Source organism: Hyalella azteca, unplaced genomic scaffold (genome assembly GCF_000764305.2).
Source record: "Hyalella azteca isolate HAZT.00-mixed unplaced genomic scaffold, Hazt_2.0.2 contig2316, whole genome shotgun sequence".
NCBI classification, from domain to species: Eukaryota; Metazoa; Arthropoda; class Malacostraca; order Amphipoda; family Hyalellidae; genus Hyalella; species Hyalella azteca.
The window spans coordinates 274,560-288,245 of NW_025932596.1; the positions used below are offsets into that span (position 1 = coordinate 274,560).

Here is a 13,686-nt window from a genome sequence, read left to right on the forward strand (position 1 = left end):
TTATTTCGCAGGTGACCATCAAAAATCTCCAGAATGAAATAACGAAGAAGGTGGCAATTCCGTCTAACGTAGACGAAATCTACTACGCCGGCACCGGCATGCTGCTGCTCCGTGACCCCGAGAACATGTCCATGTTCGACATCCAGCAGAAACGTATCATGGGCACAGCGCGGGTAGCCAAATGTCGCTACGTCGTTTGGAACAACAACCTCAGCATTGCCGCGATGCTCTGCAAGCATAACATTACCATCCTTAACCGTAAGATGGAACGTCTCTGTTCATTTACAGAAACAAGTCGTGTCAAGTCCGGAGCTTGGGACGACAGTGGGGTTTTCATCTACACGACCAGCAATCACATTAAGTATGCCCTCACAAATGGCGATACGGGCATCATCCGGACCCTGGACCTTCCCGTGTACATCACACGTGTTCAGGGTACCTCCGTATACTGCTTGGACCGTGAGCCTAGCCCCCGTGTGATGACCATCGATCCCACCGAGTACAAATTCAAGTTGGCCTTGGTGCAACGCAAGTACGATGAAGTACTGCAGATGGTACGAGGAGCTAAGCTCGTTGGTCAGTCCATCATCGCCTACCTCCAGAAGAAGGGCTACCCTGAAGTTGCGCTCCACTTTGTCAAAGATGAAAGAACCAGGTTCTTGCTGGCTCTGGAATGCGGCAACGTGGATGTGGCACTCGAGGCAGCTAAAGCTTTGGATGACAAAGCATGCTGGGAGAAACTCGCTGAACATGCACTCATGCACGGCAACCACCCCGTGGTGGAGTACTGTTTCCAGCAGACTAAGAACTACGACAAGCTCTCGTTCCTCTACCTCATCACCGGTAACCTGGCCAAGCTCAAACGTATGATGAAGATCAATGAGATCCGCAAAGATTACGAAGGATGGTACACCAACGCCCTGTACCTTGGTGATGCCAGTGAGCGAGTACGTGTTCTCAAGTCTTTGGGACGCACGCAACTGGCACTTTTGACAGCCAAGACGCATGGACTCGAACAGGTAAATGCTTTTCTTGTGATACAAAATTATTACGACGTAAGCTTATAGGACGTCATTCTAGAAAGCAGGAATAATGCCGATCTGAGCCGTGTTGAATTATATGAGCTAATTTTCACCTTCATTTTTTACCGCCACTTTCTGCGACATTACGGAATTCTAATGTAGCCTCGTTAATTATTTTTGTAATTTAAAAGTTGCAGACGCTTGAAGAATGAAATTCGTAAATTCTCCAATCTGTAGGATACTTTTGTTAACTATTTGACTGACCAAATTTTCCCCAAATCTTGCTCAATTTGGCACGAGCGTACGACGATATTATTGTGAATAGTGTTCCTGTGTGTAATTACAGAATTTTTATGCTTCCAAAAATTGTAACCTTCTATACAAACGCAGAATAAGATTTAAATTGTGTAATAGTCCTTTTTTTATTGGTTATCCATCTTTAAAATTACGAAAATTTCCCCATTTTCAGAAGCTAAAAAGTTCCTGAAAATTCATGTGCATTTTAAGAGTTTAACTGTGTAATGGTCATTTGCTATTGATTCTCCATCTTTTAAAATTACGCAAATTCTGCGAAAAATTACTTTCCTGAAAATTAATGTGCAGGAGGTCGAGAGTCTCGCCAGTAGCTGCGACATTGAGGTGCAAGTGGCCCCAGACGCGACTCTGCTTCAGCCGCCCGTCCCCGTGTACTCCTCTGGCGACGCCCCTTGGCCGGCGCTCACTAAAGCAAAGGGCTTCTTTGACGCCGCACCTTCAGGATCTGGTGCCTCGAAAACCACTACATCCGCTGCCATCTTCGGTGATGAAGAGGATGTCGTGGCTACTGCAGGGGATGGTTGGGGAGAAGATTCTGATGAGGAGGTGACCGCAGCTGCTGCTGCTGCTGGGGGAAGTGGGGAAGAGAAAGGGGAAGGAGGATGGGATGTGGATGACGATGACCTGGAGCTTCCACCTGATCTCGACGTGTCTGTTGCTGCAGGCACCGCCACGGGTGCGTTTTTTTACAAGACTTCTCTTTAACTTCACTTCTTGTTTAGTATAAATTCAAGGAATTATTTGGTCAGGTTGTATCCTCCAAATATTTCATTTAAATCGAGAATATTTGGTAATCGTTTTGTGGATAAGATTACGTATGTTATCATTGTCGAAAAGATTGTTGTTGACTACGTATAGGTTGGTCGAAAAAAAATTTGATTCTGAAATTTCTTCGGGATTAAATTCTGTTGAAAATTATATAATTCGTCTATAAACATGAAGTGAATATCAGACTTCAAAAATATGAATGTTTAGATTCCTGGTTTGATTTAGAGATTTATTACCTACTTAAAAGCACTAAGCTATTAAACTGCAGGAAACAGCGTGACTGCATCTTTGACTCTACAGGTCCGATATCTCTTTATTTTTGTAGTTTTGGTAACGCAATCGTAGGACTCTGGCTGAAGTTATTGCTCTTGTCGAGGTGTCCATATTTCTAACAATTTACTCAGAATATTGCCCTGCGTTCTTTTTGCCTTTAATGGGTCCGAAAATATTTGTTATTTATTTGATCCAATATTCACCTTTACACGTCGATGGTTTTGTTGCAAACTTTATATGTCTAGAAACATAATTCCTTTTTTGGTCTGGTAATCGTGAATTTCATCACTTTCACCCACTACCCGAAAATAATAAATAATTTGTATGCGCTAATGATATATTTGTACGCAACAGACGGCAGCGGCTACTACGTTCCACCGCCGCGTGCACCGCCCCCATCGCAGGGCTGGAGTCAGCGCAGTCAGCTCGCCATCGATCACGTCATTGCTGGGTCCTTTGAGTCTGCCGCCCGCCTTCTGCACCAACAAGTCTGAGCTTATTATCTCATTAGTCTGCTAATGTCTCGTCTTGTGTCATTAGTTTGATAATCTAATATCTCATTAGTCTGATGAAGTAATATCTCATTAGTCAGAAAAAATAATATGTGATTAGTATGATAAAATTGTCTCATTAGTCTGCTAATGTCTCGTCTTGTGTCATTAGTCTGATAAAATTGTCTCATTTGTCTGATAATATAATATCTCGTTAGTCTGATGAAATAAATATCTCATTAGTCTGATCAAATTGTCTCATTAGTCTGGTAATGTCTCGTTTTATGTCATTAGTCAGATAAAATTGTCTCATTAGTCTTCTAAAATAATATCTCATTAGTTTTTGATAAAATAATATCTCATTAGTTTGTGGTAAAATAATATCTCATTAGTATGATAGAATAAAATCTCATTAGTCTGATAAAATTTCAAGTTTGCCAAGAATTTAATTTTCATTAGAGATTCACCGTGTCATCGGAAATGTTTGCGATGGAGATATGGCGAATTTACTTGAGGTTTTCTTCGCTTTGAAATTCTTGGCTAGAGCTTCTCATACGGTATATACCATTTTTATAAGGTATTGTTTGCATCTGTATATTGTACCTGCTTGTCAAGACAAGGATTTTTTTTTATCCGCAGATTGAAGTTAATGATCAGTGAAGCCTAGGTAGCGCCATCTCGGCATGTGGGGCATGTGGTCTGGAGATCAATACAAAATTTATTATTTATTTGAGGCAGTATTTGTATAGGAAAAATTGTATTTCGTGAAATTACACGAAACATTGATTACATTGATTGTCAGAACTATGTCCTCCAATTCAAATTGTCTTCACTGTCTGACAAACTTTAGTCATTTTGTGCGAAAGAGAAATAACCTAATTATTATTTTCCGTTTTTCAAACAAAAATGATATGTTGTTTCTTAACACCAACCTAATTACTGCAGGTTGGAGTGTTTTCAAACAAAAATTATATGTTGTTAAATAAACAAAAACCTAATCACTGCAGGTTGGAGTGGTGAACTTCGAGCCTTACCGCGCACTGTTCCTGGCGAGCTACTCACACTCGCGCACGAGCTTCCCTGGCGCCGTGGGGTTGCCTTCTCTGCTCGCGTATCCTGCGCGCAACTGGCGCGCCGCCGCGCAGAAAGATCAGCTTCCTGTACTTGGCCTCACGCTGCGCTCCTGTATGGACAAACTTAAGGTGCGCAATTAAATTATTTGACTTGAAGATTTTAGGGAGATTTATTACCGTTTGTTACGAATTGAGAATTTGTAGTAGGTAGATTGAGTAGTTGTTAGTATAACTTGAAAATATTTAACGAGAAAATACAATCACACTGTGTTTGTGTATGGACAAACTTATGGTGCGCCATTAACTTCTTATTATGACGTAAAGATTCTAGGGAGATTTATTACCGTTTGTTATGAATTGATAATTTTAGTAGGTAGATTGAGTAGTTCTTAAATTTGAAAATATTTAAGGAGAAAAATCAATCGCACTGTGCTCGTGTATGGACAAACTGCGCTTTAATATAGCCTTATTATTTTTAGTGGCTGAATTAAAGAAACTAGGCATCTTGCTAATGATTTTTAGCTGATAAACTCGATAAGAAACTTTCACTTAAAATGACTTGTGGTCGTGTGGTGGTAAATATTCGGTGCTCTGCAGACATTTCGTGTAAAATCTATTGTGTAGATTTTTGGTAGTGTAAGCCAGAGCTAAGTTAAAGTCTATACAATTAGTTTCATTTGTTTCAGAGTTGGTCGCCGTAGGAATTATTACATCGCAATGCTCGTTTGAAAATATGGTTTCCTACAATAAGGGATTTCTCTCCAAAGTTCGCCTCTAACAAAAACAAATTGATGATAAATAAATTGAAATTTCACGACCGTAATTTTACAAATTACGGTGCTCGTGTCTTCTATTTTTTAGATGGGCTCGGAAAATGCCGTGAACTTAAACTTGAAAGAGAGCTGTACTATTGAGTTGAATTTCTGATGGGAGTAATTTATACATAAATTCGATATTACAATAATGCTGCGAAACCATAATTAACAATGAAAATGAATGAATTTTATAGTAAAATTGGAAATTAGGTTGATGATATTGATATGTATTATTTTTAAATCAATCCTTGTATTTTCACAAATATCACTCCATTATATCAATATATATTCAAATCAATATTTGTAATATATTTAGTATTATAAAATTTAAATTGAATTAACAATAAAAATAAAAATTTTCACTCACGCTTCATTATATCAATTTATATTCAAATCAATATTCGTAATATATTTAGTATTATAAAATTTAAGTCTAATTAACAATAAAAAAAATATTTCGCTCAGGAAGCGTCAGCGTCGCATAAGTATTATAAAATTTAAGTTTAATTAACAATAAAAAAAAATATTTCGCTCAGGAAGCGTCAGCGTCGCATGAGTATTATAAAATTTAAGTTGAATTAAAAAAAATAATTTTTCGCTCAGGAGGCGTCGCATTAGTATTATAAAATTTAAATTGAAGTAACGATAGAAAATTTTTTTTTCGCACAGGAAGCGTCGCATTAGTATGATAAAATTTAAGTTTAATTAACAAAAAAAAATTATTTTTCGCTCAGGAGGCGTAGCATAAGTATTATAAAATTTAAATTGAAGTAACTATAGAAAAAAAATTTCGGCACAGGAAGCGTCGCATTAGTATTATAAAATTTAAGTTTAATTAACAATAAAAAATAATTTTTCGGCACAGGAAGCGTCGCAGCTGACGACGGTAGCCAAGTTCACGGAGGCGGTCGCGGAGTTCCAGGCTGTGCTGCTCTGCGCGCCGCTCCTCGCTGTCGACACGCGTCAGGAGGTCAGTGTTATGGCCTTCATTTCATTTACAGATCATTAATATATTTCTTTTACGAATAAATGTGATAATAATGATGCTTCTCGCCCTCGACACGCGCCAGGAAGTGAGTGTTTTAGTCTTTATTTCATTTAAAGATCATTAATATACCTATTTCTTTTATGAATAAATGTGATTATTATGATGCTTCTAGCCCTCGACACTCGCCAGATCTTCACTCGGATGAATATAAGGATCATATTGCCCAAATAGTGACTCGCTTTCTCACCCACAGCTCGAGCAGAGAACTAAAAATTTTAGCCCTGAAACGCCTGCCTGTTTGCTGGGTCAAACTGGGTCAAGATAACCCAAACAAGTGCAAAAACTGCATCGTTATTTAAATAAACTCTCACTTCTCAGAGTGATTCATTTTTATGTCATTGAAATTGCTTCTTCCATCAATACTTCTGCTAATAATAATATGATTGATAAATGGCTTATTTAAAGTCAATGTTGGCTTAATTTTGATTGCTTTAATATTCTCAGTTTGAGAGAGTATAAATAAGTATAAGTACTTTACACTAAAGTATATAAAGTATCAGGCAGAAGTATCGTCCCAGTTTATGTTAAATTTGATATTAAAGTTTTCGCTTCGCGACCTCAACATCTTTTGGAATCAACCGCGACCAGTCATTGCTCATACGTTGTCTTCATTTTCTTCAGTATACCGACAACCTCAAAGTCATTATTTTAATAGATTTCAGCCATCATCGTTAGCCCAAGAATACATCGTAATTTATTCTCACAATGTCTTGTAATGTGACATTCAGTGTTGAAGATCCATATAGTTCTCTCAACTATTATGAATATCAATATTAATAGTTAGGAAGCTATTCTGATCATTCTGATGACATGAAGGATATTATTGATTATCCACGGCATTAGTAAACAAACATTAATATGCTAATTGTCGTGCACTATTCCATCGCACATGATTTAGGTTGACATGTACAAATAGTAATGGCATTCCATCAAGTTTTTCCGCCGTTGGTCATTATTCAGGCTAATGATACGCCAAACTTGGTGCGTATCTACAATAAATATTAATACTGATAACCAGTATTCCATTACGCTTCCTGTTTTTTGCCGTTATTTAGGTAACGGAAGTGCGGAACTTTGTGCGCATCTGTAATAAACATTAATACTAATAACCAACATTTCATTAAGCTATTATAGTTTTTTTTACTGTTTTTTAGGTAACGGAAGCGCAGAACTTTGTGCGCATCTGCAATGACTATTAATACTAACAACCAGTATTCCATTAAGCTTCATGTTTTTTTCCCGTTATTTAGGTAACGGAAGCGCAGAACTTGGTTCGTATCTGCAAGGAGTATCTGGTGGGCATTCAGATGGAGCTGCAGCGCAAGACTCTTGGCAAGACGTCGCCTGAAGACATCAAACGATCACTCGAGATGGCGGCTTACTTCACTCACAGCGACCTGCAGCCCGGCCATCAGGTTTGATAGCAAAATCCACCTTGGTATTTGTCTCAATTATCAAAATTCGTCTCAAATTGGTATTTAAAAATCCGTCTCAAATTGGTATTTAAAAATCCGTCCCAAATTGGTATTTAAAAATCCGTCTCAAATTGTTATTTAAAAATTCGTCTCAAATTGGTATTGGAAAAATTTTTGACTTCGTCTAGTCTTGCACGTCTTAGTTGTCAAATAGATTCCGTCTCAAATTGGTATTTGACAAATTTTTGACTGACTTTGTCTAGTCTTGCACGTCTTGGTTGTCAAATTGATTCCGTCTCAAATTGGTATTTGAAAATTTTTTGACTGACTTGTGAGTCGAGTCTTCCATTTCTTAGTTATCAAATTTGTTCTTAAAAAATTGTTATCCGTCTTAAAAACCCAATCGAGCTTGTAGGAGATCTAGAACTTATTGGAAATCTCGAAATCAAATACGGTTACTATATAAAATGATTCAAATAAATTCGTATCATTTGTAGGGTTATCATGAGCATGTGAAAAAGTGACGTTTCGGGTGTTGAAAAAAGTAATTATAAGCTCATAAGATTGAATTCATACTTAGATTGAGTGACATTAATTTTTCAGATATTGACGCTGCGCACCGCCGTCAACCTCGCCTTCAAGCTCAAGAACTACAAGATGGCAATGAGCTTTGGTCGCCGTCTTCTTAATCTTGGACCGCGACCTGAGGTTGCCCAGACGATCCGTAAAGTATTGCAGGTGAGTTTTGTTGTATGTTTGCGTAGCCACTGCTTCAAACGCTTGACTTGTCTTCCAAAGTCAAGTACATTTAGAAAATTAAAAGGATACTTGATTAAATACATGTAATTATTTTTAATATTTAGTTAAATAAATTTAATTTAATATGCTAAGTAAAGGAAGCGCAGATTTTGCTGTGTGATCAACCGTAATTGGTGAGAATTTTGTTTTTCACGGAGACCGACAAAATTTAGTGCTGAGTGGCACTCCTGGATTCAAATTTTTGTCATTCACCCGTGAATTTGTTTTGGAAACAAACTAATGCATTTGTTACTTACAGGCGAGTGAAAAGAACCCCGTGGACGCAATAGAAGTTCAGTACGACGAGCATAACCCGTTCAACATTTGCGCCATGTCCTACGTGCCCATCTACAGGGGCAAGCCTGAGGTGACGTGCCCCTTGTGTGGGGCGTCTTACCTGCCTGAGTATGCTGGAAAACTTTGCCGTGTTTGCACCGTAGCAGAAATCGGCAAGGACTGCATTGGCATGAGGGTTTCGCAACTTCAGTTCCGGTAAATCGAGAGTTTTCAAGCAGTTCGATGAATTTTGTTCGCATATTGATAAGAGATTAAGGGATATCATGATTAAAAAGATGGTTGAGATTGCCGCTAGAGGCACCAATTGAAATCAGTGAAATAGATGATTTTTCCTCAACATATTAAATTTTTAGCGTGGAGCAAAAAAGAAAATAGCAACGCGTCGTGTGGATTTCATGTATTCTGTTTACTTTCAGTTAACACCTCTTGGATGTTATAAGAAGGGCTATGTGGGTTGTATACATTTCTTCCAGCTACTAGGTGAAGTAAATGCACTAAGAGGCAATAAAATTACTAAATGGATTTTCAACTCTTATTTATAGATGACAAATATATACAATCCACTTTATTTTAATTTTCTATTCTCGTACTTCTGTTGTTCGTTCATACATAATTTATGCTATCAGTTCTATTATAAAACATCGAGATTTTATATCGTATTAATGACCTTCATGACAAGCAAGTGCATTTAATGGATGGTTGCGCTAAAATTTCCGGCTGGTTGTTAACCTATGACATACATAACAGTTGGAAAAAAATTATGGAATGCGAAGATTTGACCTCGATTATTATACATGAAAATAAACAAAATATTTTGTATTAAGAATGACAGACGGTAAAGTAGCGAAAATAAATACATTAGATAAAATGACGGGTTATATTCCTGTGAAGTCACTTTTTCAAAACGCATCGTAAGTACACTAATTCTCAATAATACTTCAAGCACTGAGAAAAAGATTGTGCAGCACTTTGCATGATAAATTCAATACCTCGCTAGATTAGTTCAGACTGGGAAAATATGAATTTTTGTGCGGCCTGTACCTTACAACTTCAGTTTACAGTCTATGAATAGAAGACCAAGTTTATCACGAAAACTGCTCGTCGGAACTTTAATTACTCATCATGCCCTCAAAATCCTTTTAAATAAAATAATAATGCACCGAATACAAATAGAAGGTAGGCTGTTGTTGCTCTACTTTAACCTTGCCTTTATCGTTGAATTTAAAGATGAAGTCGTGTGTTGCCTGATGGTAACTGTCATTCTAGCACAGGAAGTACAGATTCATATTTAAAGTTGACAGTAGAATAATTTTGCCCTGCGCGTTTTTCGCCTTCATCACGTATCTTTTTGAATAGATATAGCAATAACATTAATTAGTTGCAGAGCAATTTAATAGTTTTTCATTCACGCATTTAAATGCAAGTATAAAAACTTCCGACGGCGCGTTCTGTCACTGCTCACAATTATGAGATCAGACCAGCTTGAAATAACAATTTGTGAGGCACGAAACATCAGCAAGTGACAAATTGGATAATATTTAAAGCTTAACGGATTACATGTATTCAAACATAAACAAAATACTGCAGATATTATCCAACTACGAAGCATTTTATACCAAGAACTGACAAGTCAATAAAATGATCAAGTTGCGACATAAATGACTGATTTATTTCATTTTAATTTACAAATAATTATTTTTCACTATGAATGCATGTAAAATAATTAAACTAACAGTTAATTTATTCTTCAGAATCAATATAGATCATGTAGTTAAATGTTTTGAATAAGATTATAACGAAATTTATATTCATCGTACTCGAATACAGCCAAAAATAAAGGTTGAAAGCTTGAACGGCAATGAACTTGATACAGTGAATTCCACTAGTTCAATTTTGTTTGTATTCCTGAAGGAAAAGGATCTATTTGATATCTAATCTAATTGATATTAAACCATGCAAGTACTTCATATCTCAAAATTAAAACAGATACTAACATGAAAACTTTGAAGATAAAGTATACACAGTAGATTATTTCGCGCCATGAAACAGTAAAGTTTGGTAATGGAACATTACTGAATGAGAGCAAGTCGGTCAAAAACGTAGGAGTGCAGCGATTTGGAATTATGAATGCAAGAGACAGGACACCTCGTAAATTATTGCACTCCCCTTAAGTTGATTGAATACGGAGAGTTCTATTCATACAGACTATAGACAGGATTATCTTGATGAAATAAATGTCACTACGGCGGCTAATGGAACCGCTACGTATGTTAAACGCAATCATAATTGAGTATCCGGTACCTGTTTCAATAGTTCTTGGAATCGCTGAAAAAGAGAAGATAAATCCGAGTCGCCCACCCTGCTGACGTATTCATGGACCACGGCGAGATGTCGCTCCAGCTCGTGATCAGACTCGACTTGCGACACTTCAACCTCGTCTCTTGATTCCTTGCCGATCAGGACTTGTGCGATCATGTCATCAACGGTCAATTCATCACACACTTGCAACAACGCATCAAAGTTGACGTAGTTATCCATGGAAAATCCGTTAGGGACATGGTCTAGTTTTCTGTACTCCTCCAGTAATTCAGGAACGAGTTTAACCACATTTTCACTTACGTGGTTGGGAAGCCATCCGCTGTATCTGTTAAGGCCAGTTTTGTGAAAGCCTTCGATAATTTCACGGTTGCAGATACCTTCCCAGGCCTTCCCAAGTAATGATATGTGAACACTTAGCGGTAATTTAATACTGTTGCGATCTTCAGAGCAAAGTTCATTGACTTTCTCTTTGTCTTTTAAAAGCTCTGACAACAATCCTTGACGGTATAGAAGTTTAAAAGTAGGAACCACGTTTGAGCGCAGAGGTAATGTAGAAGGAGGCCGCAATTGGTAAACAACCAGAGAGTTGAACTTGTGACGCATGTTGCCTTGCTGCACTGGTAGGTCTGAAACAATCATCAAGACTTTCCTCCTGTGCTGTGAAAACCAGTCGTCCAAGTCAAGCAGCCAAGCAAACACGCTTTCTTTCGTTAGCCAGGAATCAGGATCGTAGATATACTGGACCGGAGAATCGGGTACAAGTTGACGGTACTGAATTTTCGGTATAGCTCCTACCACAAGCAAGGGGAATTTTTCCGATCCTATTGCGTTAGCACACAGTAAAACTGTAAATCTTTCGCTAGACTTAAGGCCACCAGCACACCTATTTCCGCTCAATGAAGGGGCATAACGTGGCAACGCTTTGTAAAATATGCCGACCTCTTGCAAGGTAAAAACATTGCAGGGATCGTGATAAATTAACGCGTCTCCAAGCGGGAAAGTTTCAGGCTGTAGATTCAAGTCACCAGCTGTAGCTTGATCACTGGACTCTTTAATCATGCTTGCTTTATTAAACGCGATGTTGTTCCTCTTCTTGAATCGATCCAGCCAACCGTGTGAAGCTTTGAAATCTGAGTGGCCCAACCTAGCTGCGATATCCATCGCTTTCGAGCATAGTTGGGAGCCTGTGACCGGACCACTGTTGCTTGCAATCATCTTGTGATACCAATGACAGAGAACACGTTCCAAGTCTTCTCTCTTTGCTCCTTTAAGTCTCTTTGTACCAGGAGTGAAGGTGCCTTCATTCCAGCACTGGAGATATTTCGAAGAGTTTTTCACTATCGTCTTAACCGTATTGAAGTTTAAGTTATATTCTTCAGCGAGACTTCTTTGTTTTTCGCCAGCCATGACCCGCTTGACTATATCAACTTTCACCTCCAAGGTTAACCGGCATCGCCTTTGCTTGTAAACGCCATCTTTAAACTCGTCATCCATAGGAAAATTTACTTCAACATTGCATCTCCTTTGCAAACTACTCCTCTCATTTGCGTAAGTTTTTCCTTTGAGAGTCAGACGTTTCCTCCGCTTCTCTGATCTACCATCAGCGATAAAATCGTCCCGAGCACCAGCTGGATGCAAGTAAGTGTCATCCTCATTTATTTCAGCGCTATTCCCAGCCTGAGGTTCTGAAGTACTGCTCATGACGACATCGGTGTCGATATTGACGCTGTCGAGACGGACGGCAAACGTGCCAGTACTGTTAACATCTTGAAGCACTGATTCATCAAGCAAATTTTGATTGCTTCCGTTAACATCTTGTAGACTTGTACCGTCTAAAACTCTGTAGACAACGTCATTTTTAAGATGCACACTGCTACTGCTCTCCGATGCATCGCACGCTGACAAATGAACAGGGCTGGTGATATCGTCGTTACTGATGATACTGGGACACTCGAAAGTAACAGCATCGTACAGCACTGAACTTTTAGTGGTAACTGCGTCTTCAGAGCAATGGTACATTTCGCATCCGTTTTACCTTTTCGATTTTAGAATAAATCAAGAGTTAACCATGCGTAAATTTAGATGGATAATTTTGAAGTTGCTGATCAATTAGAAGGCTTTAGCCCAATATCGTGTCTAGGTAAATTTAATATAGTAATCGATAAAAAAAATCGCATGAAACAATTAAGAAATTGCCACCTGAAAAAAGAATAGATTTTAGACACAATTGCAAAACATTGCTATCTCAGGAAACTTGATAAATAAATTCTCTATCTAAAACAACAGATCATTACAATTTCACTGTATTGAAAGTTGGACATAATCGAAAGAGAATAACCTGCGATCAACAAAAGCGCGCAAACAAATGTACAGAAAATTATAAATAAAAGCGATTCTTAGCAATTATTCAAAATGAGGCCAATATGTATGAAAAAAAATTAGAATTCAGGCAAACAAGATACCAGTAAAAAAGTGACGATACCTACGTGACGACAGCAGTAATTAAGAGTTGAACTAAGTAGAAACGTAGATTTTTTTCTAGTTTAAAGGATCACACGCCTTAAATTTTAAGCGTTTTTTCTAGTTCTTCATAATCCAGTATAAAAAATATGTATTCTATAAGAGAAATGAAAAGATAAAAGTACATACAGGGTATTTCACGGAAACTTCCCGTTTTGTATTTTGCGCCAAGCAGCCAGATGTTGTAGGAAAAATTCGGAATTATTTATTATGAAAATCAAGGTCATGAAGCTTTGTGCCCCGCCTAGTTACTGGCCACTTTGTATTTGACAAGTGAGCAGCGTGCGTTTGCTTTCGAGGCGTACTTTTCTAATGGCCGTTCCATTATCGCTACTCAACTAGCATTCCGTACTCTGTTCAGTATTCGTCCCTCAGGTCGGGTTCCTGATCTTTGAGGAAAACGAACGCGCAGTATCGGTGACAATCTCGGTACTCGCAAATGATTGACGTCTTTTGTCTGCCTAAACAGGCTGAAATGAATGTCAAGGATATCAGGTTCCATCGGGATGGAGTCACGGCCCACACATTGCTA

At 38.1% G+C, this 13,686-nt stretch overlaps 2 protein-coding genes across 5 annotated transcripts in view; one reads left to right on the forward strand and one right to left on the reverse strand.

Annotated features, from left to right (window-relative positions):
• Positions 1-8,965, forward strand: part of LOC108672042 (coatomer subunit alpha) — a 39,875-nt gene extending 30,910 nt beyond the window's left edge. For 3 of the 4 annotated variants that reach the window (XM_018159659.2, XM_018159657.2, XM_018159660.2), the window contains 8 exons: positions 12-1,019; positions 1,626-2,013; positions 2,733-2,866; positions 3,877-4,071; positions 5,623-5,727; positions 7,056-7,220; positions 7,824-7,958; positions 8,278-8,965. In XM_018159659.2, coding sequence (XP_018015148.1) covers positions 12-1,019; positions 1,626-2,013; positions 2,733-2,866; positions 3,877-4,071; positions 5,623-5,727; positions 7,056-7,220; positions 7,824-7,958; positions 8,278-8,514 — 2,367 coding nt within the window. In that variant the 3' untranslated portion in view covers positions 8,515-8,965. Of the gene's footprint in view, positions 1-11; positions 1,020-1,625; positions 2,014-2,732; positions 2,867-3,876; positions 4,072-5,622; positions 5,728-6,959; positions 7,031-7,055; positions 7,221-7,823; positions 7,959-8,277 lie in introns of those variants that run through there. The other variant, XM_047885529.1, reaches the window with a different exon arrangement.
• Positions 8,834-13,416, reverse strand: LOC108672043 (tigger transposable element-derived protein 4-like). The gene has a single exon (XM_018159661.2). The coding sequence runs from the start codon at positions 12,651-12,653 to the stop codon at positions 10,596-10,598; it is 2,058 nt and encodes a 685-aa protein (XP_018015150.1). The 5' UTR covers positions 12,654-13,416; the 3' UTR covers positions 8,834-10,595.
• Between the last annotated feature and the right edge of the window lie 270 nt (positions 13,417-13,686).